We start from the raw sequence: 23,552 nt of genomic DNA, 5'->3' as shown, positions 1-23,552 counted from the left end.
TCTAGGATTAGATTCAGGCATCTCTTTCTAGTAGCTTTCCACAACGTATACCAAAAAATCAAAATAATTCCACATCCTTCAAATTCATGACTGAAAATTACCCATGTGCAGCGACAGAGCTAGATGAATGTTTTGTCAAAATTTTTCCTGACTTATTATTGCTCTGGTTTACATCCCCAAATGTCCCTCTGGGACAAGCAAAGATGACATGAGGCAATCTGTCGGCAAAGATTTTGCCTCTCTGTTTTGTTGTTGAAAGAAGCAACAATAAAACATTTTTTAATGGGGAAATAAGGAAGAAAGGCACAGACGAAAACGGCGTGTGACACCTGCACAGAACCTGCTCTGAGTCCCTCTCTGCTCACCCAGGGGAGTCACTGCAGCCCATGATGAGACAGGAGAGCACCACAAGGCTCTGTGGAATCCTTCCTGCAGGGCAGATCCAAGAGGCAAACCCATCTTTCATGTTCAGCTCCATTGCTGGAGGGGTTAGGACAGACAGAACTTGAAGCTTGTGGGGAGTTTTCTGGCCTAGCTGAAAAACCAGATTTGTCAGCTGCAGAATTTTTAACTGCAAAAGGAGCCAAATGCAAAATAAATCAGACAAGCCATATGTGGAAAACCAGTGTACTGAAAAACTTTTTCCTTAGTGCTACCTTATAAATCATGAAGCAGCTAAAAGAATTCAAGCTTTTCAAAACTCTGTCCCCTTTTCCAGTTTATCCTTGCAGTTCTAAGTAGGTTCACTTGTGCACGTACACAGTGGTGTGTTTTTTCATTTCAGTAACATGCCCTAATAACTGGCATTTACAGACTTTCTATGCTTCACTTGAAAATGTTAATCATCCCTGAATATGACTTTTGGCATGGAATTTCCTTTGTTCCAAAGGTGGGACACACACAGAGTTATCTCTGTGTTCAGTAACTTATTTAGGGCCACTGAATATTTGCCTGCACCAATAAAATTAATGATGCTTCACTCCATGCTCACGTTGATGTATGATCACCAGGGTACCTCACCTCTTCCCTTTTGTGCTTGCACAGGATTTGGAAAAAACACCCAGCATTCCTTGATTTCTGGACATCCAGGAACACATTCACTCTACTAAGGATCATTAAAATAATTAAAACCAGACACACGCACAGCCATGTTATTTATGTCCTTTGTCAGTGACTCACCAGAATTTCTCATATTCACTAAATTACAAAAAGGCATAACTTTGTGCTTCATTAATTTTTAAACAGATTTCTTTTTAAAAATCTGTAATTTTCAACAGTGTGGAAACTCTAACTCCCTCTTTATATTTTAAATGTTGAAATGCTATACTTAGATTCTTTGTTAACCTTTCCCAGTCGTGTTTTCAATTTGACTTTTTAAATTCTTTGGAATTTATTTTCATTTTCTTCTTTTGTTAGAATTTTGAAAGTCTAAAATGGGGTCTTGCCCCTCAGTCTTCTAGTCCTGCAGCTAGCTCCTCCTTTTATCAATTCCAGCTGAGGTCAAAGCCAGTTCACTCTTCTGTCTTTAGAGACAGCAAAAAGTGACCCTAAAATACTAAATACTTTTACTAAATACTAATACTTTTTTTTTTCTTAAGATCTAAAATGTGTTTAATTAAATATAAGATTTCTTTTTTGTTTAAATATACCATTTTCTCACTAAGTCTGTAACTCCTAAAGGTCAAACCCAACAGTTAATTCTTCACAACAATCTCTTTAGTCTATTTGACATCATGTTTTTCTAAAACTGGAGTCTGAGAAAATGGAAAGTCTGTAAATTAGGAAACAAAATAATTATCTGTCTGTTGTACAGGGCAATAACCCAAGGCCCACACAGCTAATAATGAAGCACTCAGCACAGAAGTTGGCTGAATCATTATCTCACACAAATAATGCTCTAATGGTGTTATTTACTAAACCTTTAAGTAACTAAAAAAAAAAAAAAAGTCTCCAAGATTGGTGTTACTTAAACAGGAATTATGATTTCAGAACTAGAATCCCAAGGTGGGATCTGTGGCTGAGGTTCTCTGCAGTTATTTACTAAACCTTTAAGTAACTAAAAAAAAAAAAAAAAAAAAGGTCTCCAAGATTGGTGTTACTTAAACAAGAATTATGATTTCAGAACTAGAATCCCAAGGTGGGATCTGTGGCTGAGGTTCTCTGCAGTCCAAAACATAATGATCACATTGAGTTCTCTGAATCCCAATGAAACTCACAATCGCCACTTAGCTGAATCAAAAATATCCTTGGACTGGCTGTTCCTACACAGGTTCAAAGGTGCACATATGATTAAATGTTTTTTAAATTCTGCTCAGTGAAAAGGACCAAATTAATGCAAAAATAAGAACAGGCATCTTTTGTGTTTACATTCATGTCATTTTAATGGGCTGGGGTTTTCAGCCTGATCTGCACAGCTATTTGGGAAGTTCATTTCATAATTAGCAGACGTGATAACTTCTGTCAGAGAAGGATATGATAATGCAGGAAGAAAAAGATCTGGAGGATGGTCATCTGTTTAATGTTCAGATAATTAAGAGTGTTGGACAAATGAGTATCTGCTTGATTTATTCCTTCTTCTGAACACTTTAAGTAAATTATGGTTAACATAGACCAGTTCTGACAGTTAAAAATATATTTCCTTTCAGAAAATATCAGGCAAGTGTTCCAATGCTGGAGTTCTGAATGAAACAGTGGTAATGATTTTGGAGAAGAAGATATTGAGGTACAAATTTCCCAAGAGCACAAAATGTAACTGGGATCTTTTTAAACTTTTATACATTGCTGTTCTTTTTACTTCTTATAGTTCTTTTTCTGTGTACATAGAAAAAAAAAATTATGTTCTAGCCATAAAATCAATAGTCTGATTCACATTGTTTCCAGTGTTCTGAATTCCACCAAGTTCCTTTTTAATCTCACATTCTTACTTTTCTACAAGACATGGACTTGGAAAAGACAGAAGACTACTCCCTTTTCTCTGCTCAGTCAACCTGCAGTTCAGAAACGCCAAAACCTGGGAAAATTCTCCAAAGTTTGTGACTTAGAAGGAAAGCTACAAAAGGATATTTTGTCTTCAGCAAGGTTTTCACCTGAATTTTCCTTTCCTTGAGCTAAGCAAACAAGATTATTGGAATTTACAAACACTCCCACTCTTCCATGACGACGGTGCTGCTCCCCAGCACCACCTTCGAGCAGCTGCCACAGATCCTGGAGGACATTCTCCCTGCTACTCAATCTTCCAGAGGAAGGCAACCATCTGTGAAACATTCTCCTGGCCACCTGCTGCCCCAGCCAGCTGTTCTGACTCCACGCTGCAGCTGCCACCTGTGACAGCAGCTAAAAGCCAAAAACACTCCAGCAAGAGGGAAACCAACTGGCAGGAAGCCAGGTGGATTAAAGCTCCAGCACAGAAGCTGACAAAAACCCACCTGTGCACGAAACACCAAGTAGCAAGGAGAAAAGCACTGCCTTTCAGTGAGCAGAAGGGCCCAAAAGGGCTCAGCAGTTTGCTTTCCCCTCAAGCAACTTTTTGTGCTTTGCTAGAACCACTTTAAAAAATTGACACCTTGGCGCCAGGGAATGGGGAAACTTCCTCCAGCCTTCTTGCCTGCCAGGAGCTCTGGTGGGACTAGCATCAGAGAGAAAGTCTGGAGGGTAGTGGGATAATACTCCATGTCTCATGGACTTTGGGAAGTCCTGAAATAAGACTAAAATGGGATTTAAGTTGTACACGAGTCCTGTGCTGGCACAGTATGCATGGGCAAATTTTAGTGTTTATTGAGAGGGCATTCAGAAGCACCAATGAGGAGGTAAAACACTGATGGATGCAGATGGCCCGGATTCCTCAAGAATTTGGAGAAGGAAAAAGACACAAATGATAAGAGAAAACCCAAAGATTCAAACAGGGTGTGAGATCCTTCTCATTCTCAACAGCAGAATTAATGGAACAAATCTGCAAAAGATACAAGCAAAGAACAGACTGAAACTATCCTGGCTGCCAACAGCTGAAGATATGCCCCAAGAATGAAAATTCTCCCTGTTCTGTCTTCCTTTGCCAGTTACTGCCCCATAATTTTTAAATAAAAATTTCAGACAAACTTATCACTGCTTGATGAAAAGAAATTAACAATTTGCTATCCAAAATTAATATTAAAAAAGTGATGAGTGGCACACCATTGTTGGGTAGCTGCTTACCTCTGACCTGCAGGGAAACTGAGTCAATTTGAAATAATTGACATCTTTTTAAAAATAGTATTTGTCAGTAAAATAAGTTATAGTGTCCACAGTCACCACCTTTTCTAGAAATTTCTTAATTTACAATAGTATTGTAAAACATGGAAGTTCAAATCAGTTGAATTTTCCCCTGTGGCTCTGAAAAAACTTCAGCAGTTTTCTATATTGTATTAGCCTACTTTTCCAAGTTTTATTTTGGGCAGGTAACTGTGCATATTGTTGTATTATTTAAGCATATTTTTATTTTAATGTCATTCATTACAATTAAAAATAAACAAAAAACTTGTTTCTAAAGGTTTTTTTCACCAGTCCTTACTTCTTGATAGCTAATTTGGTAATGAAACAGAACACGACACTTGAGAATAAAATGTAACCTAATCACATTTCTTAAAAGAAATTATCTGAGTGTACATGCACACATGTGCTCCCCACATTATTAAATCCTTAAACTTCTTTTAAAAGTCTCTTTAGAAATAAGTGCAAGAGAACTTCTGCTTTCCCTTACTTTTTTAATGACTGAAATTCAATTTGTGAAGGAAATACTTTGTTAATTATTTAAGACTTTGTTAATAAAAGCCACAAAATTACTGGTAAGCTTTGTGAGTAGAATTTATGGGTTGGGAAACTGTCTTTTAAAATAAAGGAGCAGGAATTTGAGTAATTACATACATTGGAATGTTAGGTAGAAAACAGTTTACAACTGAAGAACAGAGTGGAGCAGAGCAACTAAAAACACCCTAAGGGTAGATGATGAGTACAAACACCAAATTTTAAGAGATGTTCGCCACATTTAAGTTCTCAGTTTAGCTTGAAACATATGAGCTTAAACACCTAAATAAAAGAGGTACCCAGCATGAACAGAGCCACTGTCAGCTGAAAGGCACAGAATACAGGCAGCCTTGAGACATAACCTACCTCACGTGGATGTAGTTATCCTGTACATAAAGCTGTGAATAAAATAAATCTATTCTGCCACTTTACATTGTACTGTGCCAGATAAAACATATATATTCAGGATGGAATAACTGCTCTGTATTACCCAAGGTTATAATATTAGACAGTTTGGGCAAAATTTGGGGAAAGATAGGGATTTACACTGGGAAGTAAAGAGGAAGAAGAAAATGACTACAGGCAATCATTTTTCTTCTGAGAAAAAGAGAGGAGTTCAAGAAAACATAGGCAAACTAATGATGTTCCCCTGTCCACTTAACCCTAGATATAATTTCTAATTTTACAGGAAAACTATCAGCTCTGAGGGCATGTTTAAAACTCCAGACTGGATATTTTATGTGCAGTATGACTAAGTTTAATGTTAGTAGAAATTGTCTCAGGCGTATTTCAGGCACTGTCGAAAAATGGCTGGCTAAATGTGGTTCCTCTTTATTTGAAAGATATGCTCATTAAGCACATTATCCTACCCATTTCAGTAAAACAAACACATTAATAATTCTATTTTATCCCCACTAACACTTCCAGAGACCATGCAGGTATGAAAGTATTATTTATGCTCTTCCCAACCCCACACTTCATCAACCAAATGACTACATTTCAAATTTTTTTCTTTCCTTTGCAGGGAGGAAAGCTTTGGTTTAAGGGATCTGAACCAGTTGAACTGTAAATGAAAGCTCAGTAAATCCATCATTACTAAATATGGGGGGAAAAAAAAGAAAAAAAAAAAAAGGAAACACACAAAAGTTTGATTGGGCAGATGCTGAGACATCAAAAAGCCACATTCTCAGAGAGCCTTGGGGTAAGAGCACAGCAAACAGAATAATTCAATAATACAATAAGAGAACTCCTTATGTTGGAGGTAGGTGGTGAATGGCAATTTCTGCCAGGCCTGGTACATTTCCACAGTCATGAAAAGGAACTGTTGGAAACTCTACCATCACAAGTCAGACTGATATAAAAACGGGTAAGACACACATTTTGACACACATGACAACTCTGACAACTTCAGGAGAGATCAGGGGAATCACAAGAGCAGCCAGCCTCCTTTGAAAGTGAACCAATTGTAAACTTTGGGGAAGGCTACTTTTGGTTCAAATGAAAAAATATGCTGAAAAACCAAGAGGCAGAACTTCTTCCTCTTCCTCCTGCCCAGGCCCAGGTTGAAGGCACAGATAACTGGGTTGTTTATACAAGTTACCCACAGCCAGTGCTGAAAGGAGAGGAGCAAAACTTCGCTTTTCTGTTGATTTTAAGCCAAAAGAGGGTTTATCACCAATGGAAAAATGGATAAATTTCACTATGACAGAAAATGACTGTAATGGCAAATGTTCTTACCAGTAAAGCTGATGGGCTACTTGGATGCTCTGAAGAGAACGATTCAGCAGGAGTTTCACCAGAGGGCTTTCAAGACTCCACTCAAACTTGAGCACCTTGATAGAAAAAATTATAATAAAAATCAATTTCTGTGCTGGCTTTGGTGTTTTTCCTTTATAACAGAAAGGACCCAGCTCTTAGTCTGAACAAAGCAATCAGAAAATGGAGAGTTTGCTGTGACAATGCAATGAGCAGAGAAACTTCAGTTCCCAAGGAATTACCACCACCTGTAAGACAGACAGACACCACCCTGATTCTGTGTTAATATTCATATAAATATGCAGCTTGTCTCCCCCCACTTACAAATATCACTGCTATATTTAATTTTTTATCTGATTATCTGGTTCGGAAAATAAACTTCTTTTAGAACAGAAGCTGAGGAAGGTGAAAGGTCACAGCAGTTTGTGAATGCAGTAAAGCTGTGAAGGTTCTGCTGCCTCACAGTAGTGGATTACATGAATATATTCATAAATGCATAGAGAGATATCTATCTAGATAAGCAGATATCACAAACAGAGAAAGAATTCTGCAGTGTGGATAGTGGGTCACCCATATGCACAGTGTTACCAAGTGAGGGGATAAAACTCCCAAAAGTTCCTGCTCAGCCCCAGCCCAGGATCTATTCCATCACCAAGTGCTTTGGAAGCAGCGATGCCATAATTTGCAAAACATTAATTTCCAGTGAAATGCAATGTACATCTCTAAAGAGACAATTGCACACCAAATGTCCACTTCACTCTGTGTTGACAGTGGTTTTCTCAGTATATGTGGTATTAAAAATCCAGTGATTAAAAACTAAGATATTAAAAATTTTTCAGCAACAGCATTTCCTTCCTTGACTGCAATGAAGCCCTGTCACCTGAGCAGAATTTCTCTTGTTCAGATGCACTTTTTACTTTTCTTTGTTACTTGAAAATACCTTCATGTGTTATCTGTGAAAGCCCAACCAGAATGCCAAGACAATTCCATGCTGCTAAGCTGGAAGCAGTCTCTCCCTCAGCCCTGTTTTTAACCACTCATTGCACCAGCTGACAAGACTTATTTGCTCCTCTTACCATGTCTTAACCAACCTGAAAGCATCAAAAATATTTAATGCAGTTATTGATCTGGACTGAAGGCTTCCTTGGCTATCAATTTCCTCCTTACCTGAACCAGCTGTGGGAGGTATTCTAACAATTCATCATTTGAAACATTTTCTATTTGTTGGACTGCTGCCCTGCGAATATCTTGATCTGGAAAACTAGAGAAAAACAAATAGGTATCATTAAGAGCTACCAGACCACTGCAACTCTCCTGAGCTCTCACTGATATAAAATGTTAGAAAAACTCATTTTATCCCAAAATGGAGCAGGGAAAAAAAAAATCAGTTACTTTGTTCTATTGTAACAAGAAACACACCACAGATGACTTAATTGGATTGACTCTTACAGCGTCACACAGGGGGAAAAAAACCCCAAAAAGCTGATCTTCAAATACCTTTTTGAATTTGAAATAGCACGTATTGTAATTTCCCAAAATATAAAGCAAATTACAGATCTCTTGCTGCTCTTTCTTACCTGAAATAGGAAATTTCTGAGCCATGTGAATTTTCAACAGTCACTTGAAGACTTCATTTGTTCTGAGCAACAATACAAAAGCTTTAAATTTCCCATACAAAAAGGATTAATTTCAGATAATTTATTCCCAAATCAGCTCTTCTGTTTTCTGTCATAACACAATCAAAAATACTTTTTAAACAAAAGCAATTTTGAAATTGAAAACACAGGCTGGGTATTTTTAGGATTTTATTATGTGAAATTTGGTAAAAAAATTAACACCTTCCTGAGAAAGGCTCCAAGCTAGTGAAGCAGACATTTCTGATGAGAAAATGTTTGAGAATTCAGCATAAGCCACATTCTCAACTAATTCTGGCTGAAACCAGGGTGGCTGTAGCCTGGTGTAGATTTTGTGATGGAGCTCTCATCATAAAAATGACAAAAGAGGAAAACATAATGTGGCAGCAGGGATAATGCAGAAAAAGAAGGCTGGATAATATAGATGGTAAAAACATTTTCCTTTGAAAGAGAATAAAATTTTGATGTAACCTGATTGATCGAAACTGACTCTTAACAGAACATTTTCTCTCTTCTAAGAGAAAAGGATAGAAAGTATACAGTGTCTCTTAATATTTGAAAGCCAAAAGATAGTCTTTTGAGGACTTCTTTTGGAAACATAAAAATAATTTCTACCTTTACACATTTTGCAATTGTGACATTGATCATTAAAATTTGATGATCAGTGATCTCAGGGGTCTTTTCCAACCTCAATGATTCTATGATTTTGGACACAGGGAATTTCACATCCACAGGAGTTGCCTAGATTGGTTCAAATTTGGCTGATTTGCTGTGGTTGTGCTTTAACAAGGAAAGGAACAGCTGTGCTCTTCCACGTGTGTCTGATACATGGTGTCACCCTTACCTGTGCACCAGTACCTGCATGTTGGCCATTGCCACCCCAAGAATATTTTCTGTCTTCTCCTGAAGCAAACTGGAAATGTTCCTGGAGACCTTTTAGTTACCAGGAGTGCAAGAAGGGTCAGCTCTGCCCAAGGGGCAGAAATGTCTTCAAACAGCACCACAGTCAACTGGACATTGCTCAGAAGAGCTGGTGGGCTTTGTTCCACTTCCCTGAGGGTGAGCACCTGCCCCACAAAAAGCAGAGAATCCCTACCCTATGAACTGATATGGCCAGTAGGCTCTTGGGAGAGATCTCTGATTTGGCAGTCTAGGCACAGAAAAAAAGAAAAAAAAATTATGACTAAAGGACAAAGGTTATCCTGTCAATTCAGCCTGAGGAAAGTGCTTTGAAATCAGACCCTTCATGCACAGCAGGAGATGTCACAGGCCAACAGTGTCACTGCTTCAAGAGCTCAGCACAAAACCAGACTGCTTTCTTCCCACCTTCCCACCCAGCACCTTTTACCAATAATATAGAAATAAAATCTGAAGTGAAACCGAGGAGGCAGTACCACATTTGCAGCAATGACTGCTTGTTGCTATCAAGATAAAAAGAGGAGAAATTTTAAAGCTTGGTGCTCAGCACTGAAAGGGCACCTGCTGCTTGAATCTTGAGCTTCTAAGTTCAATAAAACTAGCTGAAGCAGAACAGTATGTACACTTTGAGAATTAACTACAGGCCATCTAATAAAAATGGGGACATTTTGATTAAAAAAAAAAACAAACCAAAACAAGCCAAAAAAAAACCCACAAAAAAAAACCAAACAAAAAAACCCAAAAAAACAAACAAGTGAAAAGTTGGACTTGAAAATGGTTTTCAACCATTTACACAACCATTTCAACCTCCAACACTTTGCAACATCCTTTAGCAATATGACTCAGGTCTGGTTTTACTATTTTGTTTGTCTGTTATGGCACGTATTTAATGATGTTTCTAATATGGTTTTTAATTCTTTGTATAATGTCAAGAGGGCCTCGATGGGGAGAGGATGAATGCATCATAAATAAATTATCCTCCTAGGCCAAATTAGATCTTTGCAAGGCTTATTTTTTTTACTTATTCATTCTAGGCAACCTGTTAGGAATGAGAAGTTGTTACTTTAATATTCACATAGCTATTTAGAACAAAACATATTTGAAGGAGGCCTATAGATTAAACAAAATAATCCCTTCCATATCATCCTATTTTCTAATTATGCAATTGCTCCAAAGGGTTGTGTGCCAAGCATGTGCAGATAATATGGAAATGAGTCTTTCCCTTCCCCTTCTTGCCCAGTTCAACAGGCTACTGAACAGTGAAATATACTCTACACAGGCACAAAGCCAGGCAAAAAAATGTTATTACTTAGTTACAGCTTGTCCTTACCAGCAGCCAAGATCTGAATGCAATGCTATGAGGACAGAAACTCCTATACTTTTTTTATAAGCTAGACAAAGAATGAGAAAATTATTTTAATCCCAAACTTTCCAGAAAATTCAGCAGCTAACATTAAATTTATTTAGAGTTGATTTGGTGTATGTCAAAATCAGGGCTATGTCTAAGTCACCAGAAGAAATGCCAAGAGATTTGATTAGGGCATGACAGGCACTGTGGTGGAATACCTGCAGGGTGCTTTGCTTCAGGAAACATGGCTTTGTCATTCTTCTTGAATGAGATTTTGGTAATTTGTTGGTTTTGGTGACTAAACTGTTTTTCCTTCAGCTTGTAAATCTTCAGGTCAGCCTGAGGCTTAGTTCAGTCTTTTGAACAGAATGGACAATTAGCCTATTTTTTTAATTATCTGACAATTTGTTAATCTCTAGATGCAATATCCATTGCTTTGTTTGAATTTCAGTGTTTTTCAGGTCCCCAGGTACAAGTACAATATTGAATTTGTATTTAAATAATGTACACAGGCACAATATTTAATTCTATTTGTTTTCCCCCTTACATTTGTATTTGAACAAAAATTTAAGAGTCTCAGAAACACTGGGGTTACAGCAAACTCTAATGAACTCCACTAGCATTACATGGTGCTATGCTATTCACACTTGCATACAGCAGTTTATTTGCTAGAAGCCAATAAAAGGGGATGGTTTAGAAGCAAATCTGAGTAAAAAAAACCCTTTCACATGCCTGGAAACTGTGACATCTTGTAGTCTGGTACTTCATTAGGGTTGGAAGTGTTTGGTTTTTTTTCCTAGTCAATAATCTTGCAAATATTTGACTTGCATCAAATCTGATTTTAGTAATCCATAAATTAGTCTCGATTAGAGGACAAAATTAATTGATTTTTTTGACTCTAACTCAATGCAACAGAAATCACTTCAGACCTAAGAAAAAGAACTTTATAGTTTGGCTGTTAGAGGAGATCTGATTTCCAGGGCTTGCTGCAATGAATATGCAATTATTTATTTACACATGCTGAAAACTCTGAAAGCAGAGAAGTGAGACAACCCTATTACAACAAAGTCAATATTCCAGTCTTTAAGGGGACATTCCTCAGAAAGAGGAGCTCATCTGTAGCCCAGTCTACATCAGATCAATTTTTGGAAGGATTTGAAGTGACAGAATTCCTGACATGTGGCCTCTGACTGTGACTTCAGAGCGGCAAGACCTTCAAGGACTCCTCTTCCCAGCTGCTTTATGGTTGTCACCAAAATATCTGAGAATTTAACTAAAAAAACCAGCTTAAAATGAAATATTTTAACAATGCTTGTAAGATTGCCTTGTTGCATAGTTTCAAAATGGTAGCTGTCATCCAGGTTTAGGTTTCCACTCACAGTTGTCTGTTTTGCTTTTTTCCCCTCAACAAACAAATATTGGTCAAAAAACACTTCATTGAATACCACCACAGTGTTGTGGTTCTAGTCTCTGTGAGGAGAACCCAAGCATCCCCCATTTATTTGCCTGGCTGCATTAAAATATCTTGCAGCTCTCTTCTTCTGGCCAATTTAACTGTTCTCTCTTAAAGCAATGAGTACTCCACAACAAAGATCGTGGCTTACAAATTTGTTCCATGTTTACACACATTAGAAACATCACAGCCTCTACCAAAAAATAAACAATATATAAATTGTAGCTGAGTTTAGTCCTCAGCTACAGGTCACACTGTGCAGGACTTCAAATGTCCCCTTCACAGCCTGTCTCACAATTTGGATTCTCTAGAAGTTATGAAAGTGTTTTCCTCTCATTAAACACTCACCTGCTAAAACTCAACACTCTTTTTGCAGTTTTAATCTCTGCCTGATGCCAGTGATTGACAGCCACCCGTTTTTTTAATTTCTAAGTAGATTATTAGATCTCCCTTGAGACTAAGATGTTTTTGTGACAGTTGAATTTTGAGCTGGGTGAGCATCGATTACAATTTGGTTTAGAAATAAGGAAAACTTTCAGTCTTTGATTCTTTTCATACAGATAGCCAGTCAGGGGCTATTTGTCTAGCTGTACCTTTCAGCTAAATCAGATTCAAACAGAAAACTGAGTACTGCTGAGGTGTCCTGTGGATCTGTGAAATTCTCCTGAGATTTTAGCATCTGCCAGTGGTGAGCTGACTGTAAATGAGAAATAGATGTGCATTTCATTTTTAACAGTTTTACTATTCTAATTTTATTGTGCTGCCTCAAACAGCCCTGTGTTGGAATACATTTGTCAGGTAAGTGAAACTGCTCAGTTCTCTATATTTTCTGGCACATGATGATCTCTGAAGATAACAATGCAGCCTTTCACAGGCCTTCTTTTAAGGTAGAGGCTTATATCTTGCCACTTATCTCTGCATTTCCCTTCACATTTTAAGTTCTGTTGCATTCTCAAAAAAGAAAAACTTCAGTCCATGAAATACATGTCATTAAGTCTGGCAGAAACAAGGGAAGCTGAGCTAACAAACCTATTGAATGAGGATACCAACTGAAAACAAAAACCCCTTTGAGTAGTAAAAGATATCGTGCCACTGATGGATGCAACTGAGCCAGGAGAAAAAGTGTGGAAGAAATGTTTGAAATAATAGAAAGGGAAGTTCTGTGAGGCAGTTTAAGTATTTTAAAAACAATTAGACAGGAAGAGGGAAGAAACTACTAGAATAATGATTAAGGTGTATAGTTTTAGCTTATAGATAAGGTAAGCAGGACTTTCTGTTTGTGATTTTTTTCATTCTTTTGAGGATTTCTAAAGAAAATACTGTGTGAGCGCATGAAGGTTAAGGACTAAAGTACAGAAAGATAACAAATACCATCAATAAGAAGGACACTGCATTTTCATAATTTTTCTCTTTTTTTAAGAGAAAATTCACTCTTCATTGTGAGAAGTCACATGAACCATTCCCAACCCCACTCATTGCAAAGGTCATGGTCATATTCACTCACTTTTGCTTTGGCTGATTGATTGGCAGATAGATCTGTTGAATTTACTCACAGAAAATACACTTTCAGTGATACATACAGAGATTTTCTGCAAGAATTTCTGACTGAAACAACTAAGAATAAGTTTAAGATGTCATGGAGACCATATGGTGAACCACATCCTAGGACAAGAGTAGGAAGAAATGAAGAAAAAGAAGTTTCCATTTGAAACCTGAATGATCTAGAAGGTTCTTCCCACACCAGAGACAAACTTCTCTGTTACATTAGAACTGAAGATTAAACCATGGAAAACATGATTATTTAGATTAAGTTTCCTGACTAGAGTGCACATTTATGCACAGAAAACATTGTACACAGTTGTCTATTTGTCCTATTACAGCATTCTGCTGCAGTACCCTCATATTTATTGCCAAGAAAGCTAAAAATGGTTAAAAGCAGTTTAAAAAAATAAAGAATTCCTCACGTGCCACTGCTTAAAAAGAGGACTTCTCTGTTCCTAGCAATGCATGCATCACCATCTAAGTTATCACTAAATTTCATGTATATTAAGCATAAGCAGTTTTAAAGCTTTATCAGTAACATGTTCTGTACATCAAAGTATCGAATTAATTGTGGAGTGTTGCTTTGTTCTTATCTTATTTCTTTGCCTAAGCCTGTGTTGCTCTCCCTATTGATGCATAACTACAGTCAAGTAACAAGATGCAAACAGGCAAGGTATGCTCTACTGCTATCTGGTTTATAAATACTCTGCTTTATTTATAAGTACTCCATTGTGAGCTCCAAGGGAACATTTTAAATTCTCCTTTTATTGAAACAATGACAACCTGATTCAAAAATTCTAAATGTTTGGCTTTCAAAGGTATAAGAACAAAATTTTTTTTCAAGGTATCACATTTTATTTAAATTATTGGTTAGATATTTGAACCTCTGAAATGCAATAGCACTCTGCTACATAAATCAAGAATAATGCTGTGACAGTCCCAGGCTGAGGGACACTATAACCAAAACTGTGTCTGGCACTGATCTGACACATGGTTTTAAAGGAATGTCCTTTCCTGTGCAGTTGCCCTGACAGAATTAGAATTCAACAAGAAGTTTCCAGGAAAGTTTTTAAGCCTAACAGGGAGGTTGCATCTTCACCTCCACAAGCTACTTCAAAAGTTCTCTCTGCAAAATTGTTGCAGCCGTGCACTATGCTGGAAAAAAGACTTGCATTCCATGGCTCTTTCCTGATTCTAGCTCAGTTTCCTCATTCCCAGCCATGACACCTCACAGGGCTGCAAGTGTACTTGGAACGGCCCAGAAGAAAAGAAAAAAAAAAGCTGAAAAATACTTTTGCTGGAATGAATGTGCTTGGATTTTACAATAATTGTCCCAGCCATGACACCTCACAGGGCTGCAAGTGTACTTGGAACGGGCCAGAAGAAAAAAAAAAAAAAGCTGAAAAAGACATTTGCTGGTTTGATTTATGAATGTGCTTGGATTTTGCAATAATTCGAATAGTAAGATAACCTGACTAAAAATTCCCAACTATGTTTGTTCTAAACATACACAAAACATTGGCCTGCTAGCAGCACATCATAAATGATGGCATTGCTAGCCCTGCCTTTGGTTTCTTTCTGTCATCAAGGAAATTCTCTGAGTAAAGGAGTACACTGGTGTTATTTCCCTGGATACAGCTGTAGAAAGCTCTAACTTACTAAAGTTTGGCTTTTTACCAAACTCAATAAGTAAAATCAACAGCAAAATGCACAGGGCACCAAGAAGCTGCTCTGAGTAGGAGGGACCCTCTCTATAACTTCTGCCTTAGGGATAATTTTATATTTCAGGCAACAGCTTATAACCATCCTTCCCTGAAATTAGAGGTAAGAGTGTAAAATCTTTTTTCTCCACTTCCCCCTCCCATTCTCTCCATCGCATCTTTATTGATTAAAGGAACATTAATGGTTTTTTGAATTCCTTTTTCTAAGCATTGGCTTCTAGTGCTCTAAAAAACAATGCGCTAGCTCTGAGTACTGGATTCAAGGTTGCAACAGAATTTATCTGTGAAATGTACCGTGATTGTGTTTTTCATTTATGAAAGTTCTTCCTTTCCACTGCATAAATGAGCATGTTATCATTTGCCTGCCTCGAGGGTTGCCTGCAAAGTGGAAGAGCATAAGCAAGAGAGACACACTCAAAGAACAAGCAACATCTATTTAAGGGTATGTTTAACTGTGAGGTGAACAAAACAACTTAGACATTTCAGAAAGTTGCAAAAAGTTTTCCAGTTCAGATTCCTGATAATGGGGCTTGATCTGCTGTGATACCCGACCCCTCCCTAAGCTCTGTGATGCTGCCTTCTATGCCAGGAACCATCTCCAATGGTTTTCATTTCTCGTCCTCACCAATGGGTTTTTGAGTTTAATCAGCAGGACAGTGCTGCTTTTTTTGCTCTGAGACAGATAATTTTGAGTTCCCAAGCCAAGGCTTGCAGAAGTGACAGTGATTTTGAGAACCCTTTCTAAAGAGTGAGCACATGCCTACAGCACAGATTCTCCTAAAGACACTGCAAACTGAAGTTCCACCAAGACAAGCATCCAGAATATGGTGTGATTGGAAACTCTTGGTCTCTTTTATAGTACTGATAAATTGTGGTGCACAGATACAATACAGCATAGAGATAAGCTGCAGATCTTCTTGCTTTAGGATTGTAAGCTGAATATTTATGCAGAATCAATTTTACTTTGGAAAAAATCATGGAAGAAAAATGCAAGAGGGTTCTTGCAACAACAACAACAAAATCTGTCTGAGGAAGTCTCTGAGCTGCAGAATTCTGAAAGCTGGGGAAGTAGCAATGTCACTGTGCTTGGCCCATTTTCACTGTGTTCCCTGCTGTTGGTCACCACTGGAGAGAGGATGCACTACACTGACTTTTGGATGATTTAGTGCAGTTGCTCCTGTCAGCAATACTTGTAGACAAAGATCAGCTCTAATTCATTTTCCTTACCCATGGTTTGATAGTGATGGTAACACAAGTCCTTAAAATAGACATGAATATATGGAGAGAATTTATTTTATATTCTGCTCATGTTTCATATGAACTTGGATCTTTCAGCCGTGTCTTAGCAATCACAAGAAATCAGAGAGCTGTTTCGTGGATGATAGAAGTGAGGAACTGAGTTGATGAGTTGTCAATGCCAAACATAAAACAAGATAGAGTTGAATGAATGTTCAAAACCAGCTCAGTTAAAGAGCCTGTGATCCAAAGTCAGTGAGGGTAAGGGGGAAGGAAGGTTGGACCCTAGCCAGTGTTACTGTATTTTTTTCCAAACTGATAGAAAACTGAGGAATAGAGAACTAAGAGAAGAAACCTCAGAAATCCATTTATATGGAAAGCACTTCTGTCCTTCAACCCACTCTCTCAATTTGCATATATCCAAGTGTCTCAGAGTTAAATCAGTGACCCAGACAGTTTTGAAACGAGGCATCTTTAAGGAAATGTAATCTCTGTGTTTCTGAAGGTTAGCTTCCCAGCTGTTCATGCACCAACAAGATATTGTGGATATAAGAAGGACAGATTATTTTTTTCCTAAGAGGATTTGTTCTGTGATGCCAAACTTCTTTTTGCAGTATTACCACAAAGGAAAAATCTGGATTGATATTATCTTTTGTGAGAAGGGACAAATATTATTTTTTTCCTAAGAGGATTTGTTCTGTGATGCCAAACTTCTTTCTGTAGTATCACTATGAAGGAAAAAAATTGGATTGATATTATCTTCTGTGAAAAGGGACAAACCATCTCAGATCCTGATCAGGAGAGAAATACTTGTTCTTTGGCACAACTGCAGGTGCCAGCCACTCCCCACGGTGGCACAAGAGGGACAAAGTGATGACATTTTCCTTTCTTTTCCCTGCCAGCAATCTTCATGTAGCCAGAATGAGCAATGGGTACACTGCAGCTGATGCTCACTGAGAAGCTGGGGTACAGACCGAGTAATATCAAATACTCTCTGAAGCACCTGAAAGGGCTGATATTCTGCACCACACCCTCGTGCAGAGCTGCATCTTCAAAGAGCAATCAAGATCTTCACTTGTAGAAATGCCACCCAGACACAGAAACAACATGGGGCAAAAGGTCTGATCTAAAAGCCTGGCATGCTCTGACAAACCCTACCAAATTCTCTTTCTGCTCTGAAGTGTGGAAGACAACACACTGCCCATATACTCCTTTCTCCATGAATCTTGTCTAAATTAGAATTGGATCCTAATAATTTAATAATGATAAATAACAATATTATGCTCCAGAATCTGATTTGTCAGGATCTTGGCTTCCACTATTCCCACTAGACGTAAAAAAGACATGTATGCAAACATGAGAAACTTCTAATAGTTCAGATAGAAACAGATACAAGTATTTGGAAATTGCATCCAGAGAAAATAATCAGTTTTAGATTATTAAAGGTCTATTTTTAATAATCTGGCAGTAAGTGTTTTGAGTCACAGTATATTTCCCAAGTAAAACTTTGGAGGAGGTTTATTTTTTTGCCAAAGGTAGAGCATGAAACTAAGATTGCAAAACTGATGCAGCTCGTGCTTACCCAAGACAAGCAACAGCTTGATAAAACAAATTTGCTCAAGCATTTCATCTGCATGTGTAATGTTTTTACAGGTCACTTAATGCACAATACCTCCCAAGTTTTTAGAGGGAATGTAGCTGCTGACACAGATCCTGTCCCCTGACATCTCTGTTCCATCATGGGTAGGGCTATCTCCAGCATCAAGCAAGTGTCCTGACAAACAATCAGCCCCAGAAGTGGGCGTGGAACACAAGGCACCACAACAGAATTTATTCAACTGACTTCAAAGTTCCATCCAATCTGCTTCAGAAAGATAGGTTACACGTGGGACTGTGTATATTTACATAGATTATTGTATAATCTAGAGATATATTTCAGTCCTCCTTATCTCCCATTATTCACCTCGTGCCTGTTGAGTAGTTTGAAGTTATGGAGTGCTGTGTAAGTGCTAAATATTTGACTGATCACCTCTTACCAGAAACTGCCTCAATCTGTTCTAGAGAATGAAATACTCTTTTCATAGAAAATAAATAGAGAGAAACAGGGAAATAGAAAAATAGAGAAATGGAAAACCTTCTCAGGCAAGCAGACATGGCTGTCACACTCAAGGTCATGGCAAGAGCTGCAACTCCATTTTCACTTTGGCCCAGAGAGAAAGGAAAGCACAGCCAGTGCACAAACCTGGACAGGGTGCTGGGCAAACTGAAACACTGAATGAACCAGCATGGGATCCTTCTGTTTATCATTACTTTCCTGTGGGAATTGGAAAAACAGAAACTTCCACAGACACTGAAGGATTTGATCTGCAGCCTTGGAAGAAGCTTGGATTGATGTAAAAATAAAGTACACAGACATTAAGCAGAAAAATCATCAGCTTATGTTTCTACATTTGTAAGAAAGAATATGACTTAAGTAAGTGAAAAACTGTATTGATAAGATGGTGAAGGGTTTATAATGTAGGGGTGTGCTTGTATAGATTAAGTTAAGAGTTTAGAAGTTATAATTGAAGCATTTGTGTGCATGTGTAATTCATAGTAGCCTATTGGACAAAAGTATCCACAGAGCAGCAAAATTAAGTAAAGGTGATCGGTTAGAAAAGCAAAATGAATTCTGAGGCAATTGTCTATTGGTTTAGAAAGTTCTGTATTACCTTGTAACAAAGAACTAGTGACTACTTTGAGCTATAACCAACTGCTTGCTCCTCTAAAATCTCACAGCCTTTGAGAGTGATGTTTATCTGAGAAGGAATTGTTCTTAGCTCAAAGATTGTCCCATCCCCTCATTAAAAGAGGTGACAATGATAATCTTCTCAGGCAAGCAGACATGGCTGGCACGCTCAAGGTCATGGCAAGAGCTGCAACTCCATTTTCACTTTGGCCCAGAGAGAAAGGAAAGCACAGCCAGTGCACAAACCTGGACAGGGTGCTGAGCAAACAGCAGCACGGAATGACCCAGCACATGATCCTTCTGTTCATCCTTAATTTCCTACCTGGGTGATTCTCCCTTACCTGAAAGTCAGCAGCCCAAGTGCCTGCAGAGGGTCAGAAAAGCTCCAAGCCCCCAGCAGGGCATACATTTCTGACACAGTGGCTCTGTCCCAGCTGGGTGCACTGCCCAGCACCAGAGGAAGGGAGCAGTTCTGGTTATTGCAGGAGTAGCGATAAAACCACAAGATTCTTCTCTGTTGCTCTGAGAGTCTGGAAAAGAAGATGAAAATTTCAGTTTGAAATTAAAACCACCTGAAGCTTTGTGTAGCAACAGACTTTATTGTACAGAGGGGCCAAGTCACACAGTACACTGCTTTTCAGCTAAGTACATGTTTTCCTTTGGGTAGGATATCATTTTCTACAGACCAGTTTTTATAAGAAAAGTGATACTTATATTCTGGATCTGTCAGCCTTAGGTCATATAAAAATGAAGTGTCAAAAGACACACACACACATATATATGATTATTTCACATTCCAAGCACTCTCAATTTTCTTCTCTGCTGTCTCTGTTGTTGGTGTTGTTTGTTTGTTTTTACTGGTTGGGGTTTTTTTTTTGACCAAGAAGGTGCAGTTGTCACTGGGTAAATTATTGTTACATATATCTGCTACAAATCATCTCTAACTTCTGTAACTAGACACAAAACACTGCAAGTCATAGCCTTCATTCCTGCCCTTGCTTTGACTCTTTAATGCAGGTGTGTCTATTTTTAGCATATTTTATCTTAAAATAATGTTTAGGCACATCTATGCCCATACACAAAAACATGAGCACAGGTACACACATGTAGAGTGTGATTACCCCTAGTGCTGATACGAGTTTAGAAAAGCAAAGAAAAGCTCCCTACAACTTCTGTGGGTTTTTTTTTTGAAAATTGTAGCTTTATTGCACTAACAAAAAAAGAAGAAGAAGAAAAAAAGATGTAACATACCAGACTCCTCACAGAGATATTACATATCTAAATGTCATGTTGATAAAATGGTCAGTCATCACACCATATTTCACCACTGCACAATAATTTCTGCCTTATATCATCTGATTTGTCAACAATTCAGATGTCTTTGCCTCATGCATATTAAATCTCAGGTTCTGACACATCAGAAAACAGGAAAATAAATTTCCCTGGAGAGACAAGCTCAGACAACAGCCTTAATTTGATATCAGAGCCTTCAAAAGCAAACGGCCTTTGAGAGTTTGAGAGAAAACGAGAAAATCAAACTGATCCCCAGTTCATACAAATAATTACTCAAATCAAGAAGAACACTGGTTTTCTTGGTCATATTTGACCAGGTTGGTGATATATCTAGTTAATAGCATAAAACAATTGTGACTTTATAAAACCTAAATATTTCAGAATGAGGTGTGAGTGATCTAGTAGAAGAGAGTAAGTAAACAGTTTGCTTCCAGACAAGCATTTAATTATGCAGATGTGTAAACAGGGCTCAAAATCCAAGTGTTTACATTCTTTCCAAGGTTGTCTTCCTTCTATTTGCAATGTTTTGGGACATTCTTAGCCAAAAAAAAAAAAAAAAAAAAAGAATCCTGGCCAAAATCTTTAAAAAAAAAAAAAAAAAAAAAAAAAAAAAGAAAGAATCCTGCCTCCACTCTGTCAAGATTATGTCATTCACAGCTCATAAAAATGAGTTCCTTTGGCTCTGTAGGCACTTGAGAACTTTTTTTCCTTTGCAATTTTGAATTGCCAAGTGTTTAGGAACAGAGAGCAGCAGCACAAAGATGGGCATGTTTTTTCCTGAGTGAATGTTAATTTCTTCCCTTTAGGAGAAGAAGCTCATAAATGTATGCAGAAGATGAACTTAACTGTGATACCAATCCTGACTTTCAGTACCCAGCTCAGGAAAAGTGTCATTTTGGTAATGACTTCAAGAAACAACTCCAGAATTCATAGCATGTCTTCTGTGACAATAGATAGATGCCTTTGTGATCATGTGAAAAAGTCACACACAGAAAAAGAGATAAAAGCAGGCCTAAAACTTCATTGCCTGCCTGGTTATCTTGTGCATTTGGATGAAATTCTGCAGGACAGTTCAGCTAAAGGACCTCTTTCAAATGATAACTTTAATCAGAGATTTCAGCTTTCCAACAGCATCCTGCAAACTAGACAATCAGTTGTTCAGATTAAAGCAGCTAAATCTTCTACTGAGTTGCAAAGGGTGATAAGAAATCAATCCTTGTATCATGTTTTCTAAATAACAGATTTCTCCCTCTGACTTTACTCAGAGGCAATTCCGTTTTCTTTTTGCATGCTTTAAAGATCAGAGATGAAATGAAAGGGTGGATGGGGTAGGAGTGTCTTAAGTTTTGATTTTAAGTTTGTTCATATAAACATTTAATAAGACATTTAAGATGGTAAAATATTTTGCTTATTTTGCTTACATATAGGATCTGAAGGTTGTTAAGCAACTAAGGGCATTTCTTTGTGTCAGTAGGGTTAATATGATATTTAAACCTCTTTTTTGATAAAAGTTAAGTTTATGGATTTTAGGTGGTGCATCTATTTAGGTCTCTCTAAATAAGTGCACCTATCTATTTAGCTGTATCTAAATTTCCCTCCATGTGAGATATATATTAAAATGTATAGCCTTCTGCTTAACACAAATAAACCCAAAATACCTATAATCTAAATAATTCAGCAATTTTCTGTTCAGGATTTGATTAATCCCTTTAGCTAAATGAAGCTAGCAGCTTCTCTGAAGGCTGGTGTTGTTACTTTTTTGGTGGGAGGAGGAAAGAGCAAAAAATGAGTTCAAATGCTTCTGATCTGCTTTAGTTGTTCACTTTCAGTACTAAAGGAGAACAAGACAAAAGACAAAAAGAGGAGAGAGCAGCAAAGATAGAAAATGAACATTTTTGTCCCCCAGCACTGATTTTCACTTTAAAGTTTCTCTTCTGTGGACAGACTAGAAAAGACCTCTTCCACTATTCACACAGTTGGAAGTAGATCTAATCACACCTCATTACAGCATTTTTGTGACCACTGGTAAGCAAACTAGATCCTTTCCAGGCAAGTGGCAAAAACGAAAAGGGAAGCTGGAAAAGAGGGAAAAGTTAGGTAGAAGGAAAATGATGAATGAATGAAATAAAGATGCAAGAAACTAGACTGAGATGATTCTGGCTTCAAACCAGTCTCCCATCCCTTCACTGGGACACACTGTGCAAGCAGGCTGCATCAGGTTCAAAGAGCAGCCCTTCTCTCAGATGCAGAGTTTTCTGGGGCTTGTGTTTCAAACGCAGCAATCCTAAAAGGAATCAGAAGCTCTCATCTGACATGTTTGCAGGTCAGCCAAAGCAGCTGGCAGTAACTAATCCCCTCTCCTCTTGGCTCTCTCTGGTCTGGCTTGGTGATGATGCCAAAGATCAGAGTGTGGGGCTGTGAGGAGCACAAGAGCCACGTGGGTACCTTCATTTCCTACAGTCCCACTCAACAGCACCTTCATGAATCAACATCCAAGAGACTGGATGAAATGGGAAAGTTGGCCACAGGGACCATTGGTCTGAGCCACCTACCAGAAAGACAAGAGCCTGAGCTGCTGGGAAGACAAACGTCTGGAGCAGACACACATCCATGTACCAGGAAGAGACACAAGCACCAGCAACCAGCTCAGTGTAGCTATGGACCTTGAGGGGTTTTATATGTTTTGTATGGGTTTTTTTTATGCTGAGGGTGTCAGCAGCTAGGGAGAGCAGGGAGATCTGCATACAGCTACTGGATAGACTACGCACAGCTACTGGGGCAATCAATTTTTGGATAATACATTTAAAAATATATAGTATTTTTATCTATTCCAGCAAGAGACTTGGGTCCTGATCCTGCAGAGAGGAAGAACAGAATTTAGGCTGTCTGTGCTGTCAGTTTTGTGGCAGTGTTGGACTTACAACACTGCTGGATTGAGCAAGCATGCAGCTGTCTGTTTTAACCACTGTTTCTTCCTTTTCTATCATTGGTTTCAGAATTTTCTGTCCATTCACATATTCTCTCTGTTTGCAGTAGGATGAACAGAAGGATCCTGACAGACTGAGAAAGGTTTCTTGTATGCTGTGACACAGACACCTACTTATTTCAAAGTCATATTTGAGGCTTGTAAGCCTGAAGCATCATC

General features: G+C 38.1%; 1 protein-coding gene across 1 annotated transcript in view; it reads right to left on the bottom strand.

Moving 5' to 3' along the window:
- PIK3C2G (phosphatidylinositol-4-phosphate 3-kinase catalytic subunit type 2 gamma) overlaps nt 1-23,552 on the bottom strand; it is a 186,195-nt gene that overhangs the window by 99,010 nt on the left and 63,633 nt on the right. Inside the window, 3 exon segments of the mRNA XM_041398704.1 lie at nt 6,517-6,611; nt 7,702-7,795; nt 19,456-19,644. Of these exon segments, the coding sequence (XP_041254638.1) occupies nt 6,517-6,611; nt 7,702-7,795; nt 19,456-19,644 (378 nt within the window).

This window comes from Onychostruthus taczanowskii, unplaced genomic scaffold (genome assembly GCF_017590055.1).
Source record: "Onychostruthus taczanowskii isolate IOZ18803 unplaced genomic scaffold, ASM1759005v1 scaffold15, whole genome shotgun sequence".
Lineage (NCBI taxonomy): Eukaryota > Metazoa > Chordata > Aves > Passeriformes > Passeridae > Onychostruthus > Onychostruthus taczanowskii.
The sequence above is the reverse complement of the archived record's forward strand: the minus strand, read 5'-3'. Positions and strand labels throughout refer to the sequence as shown.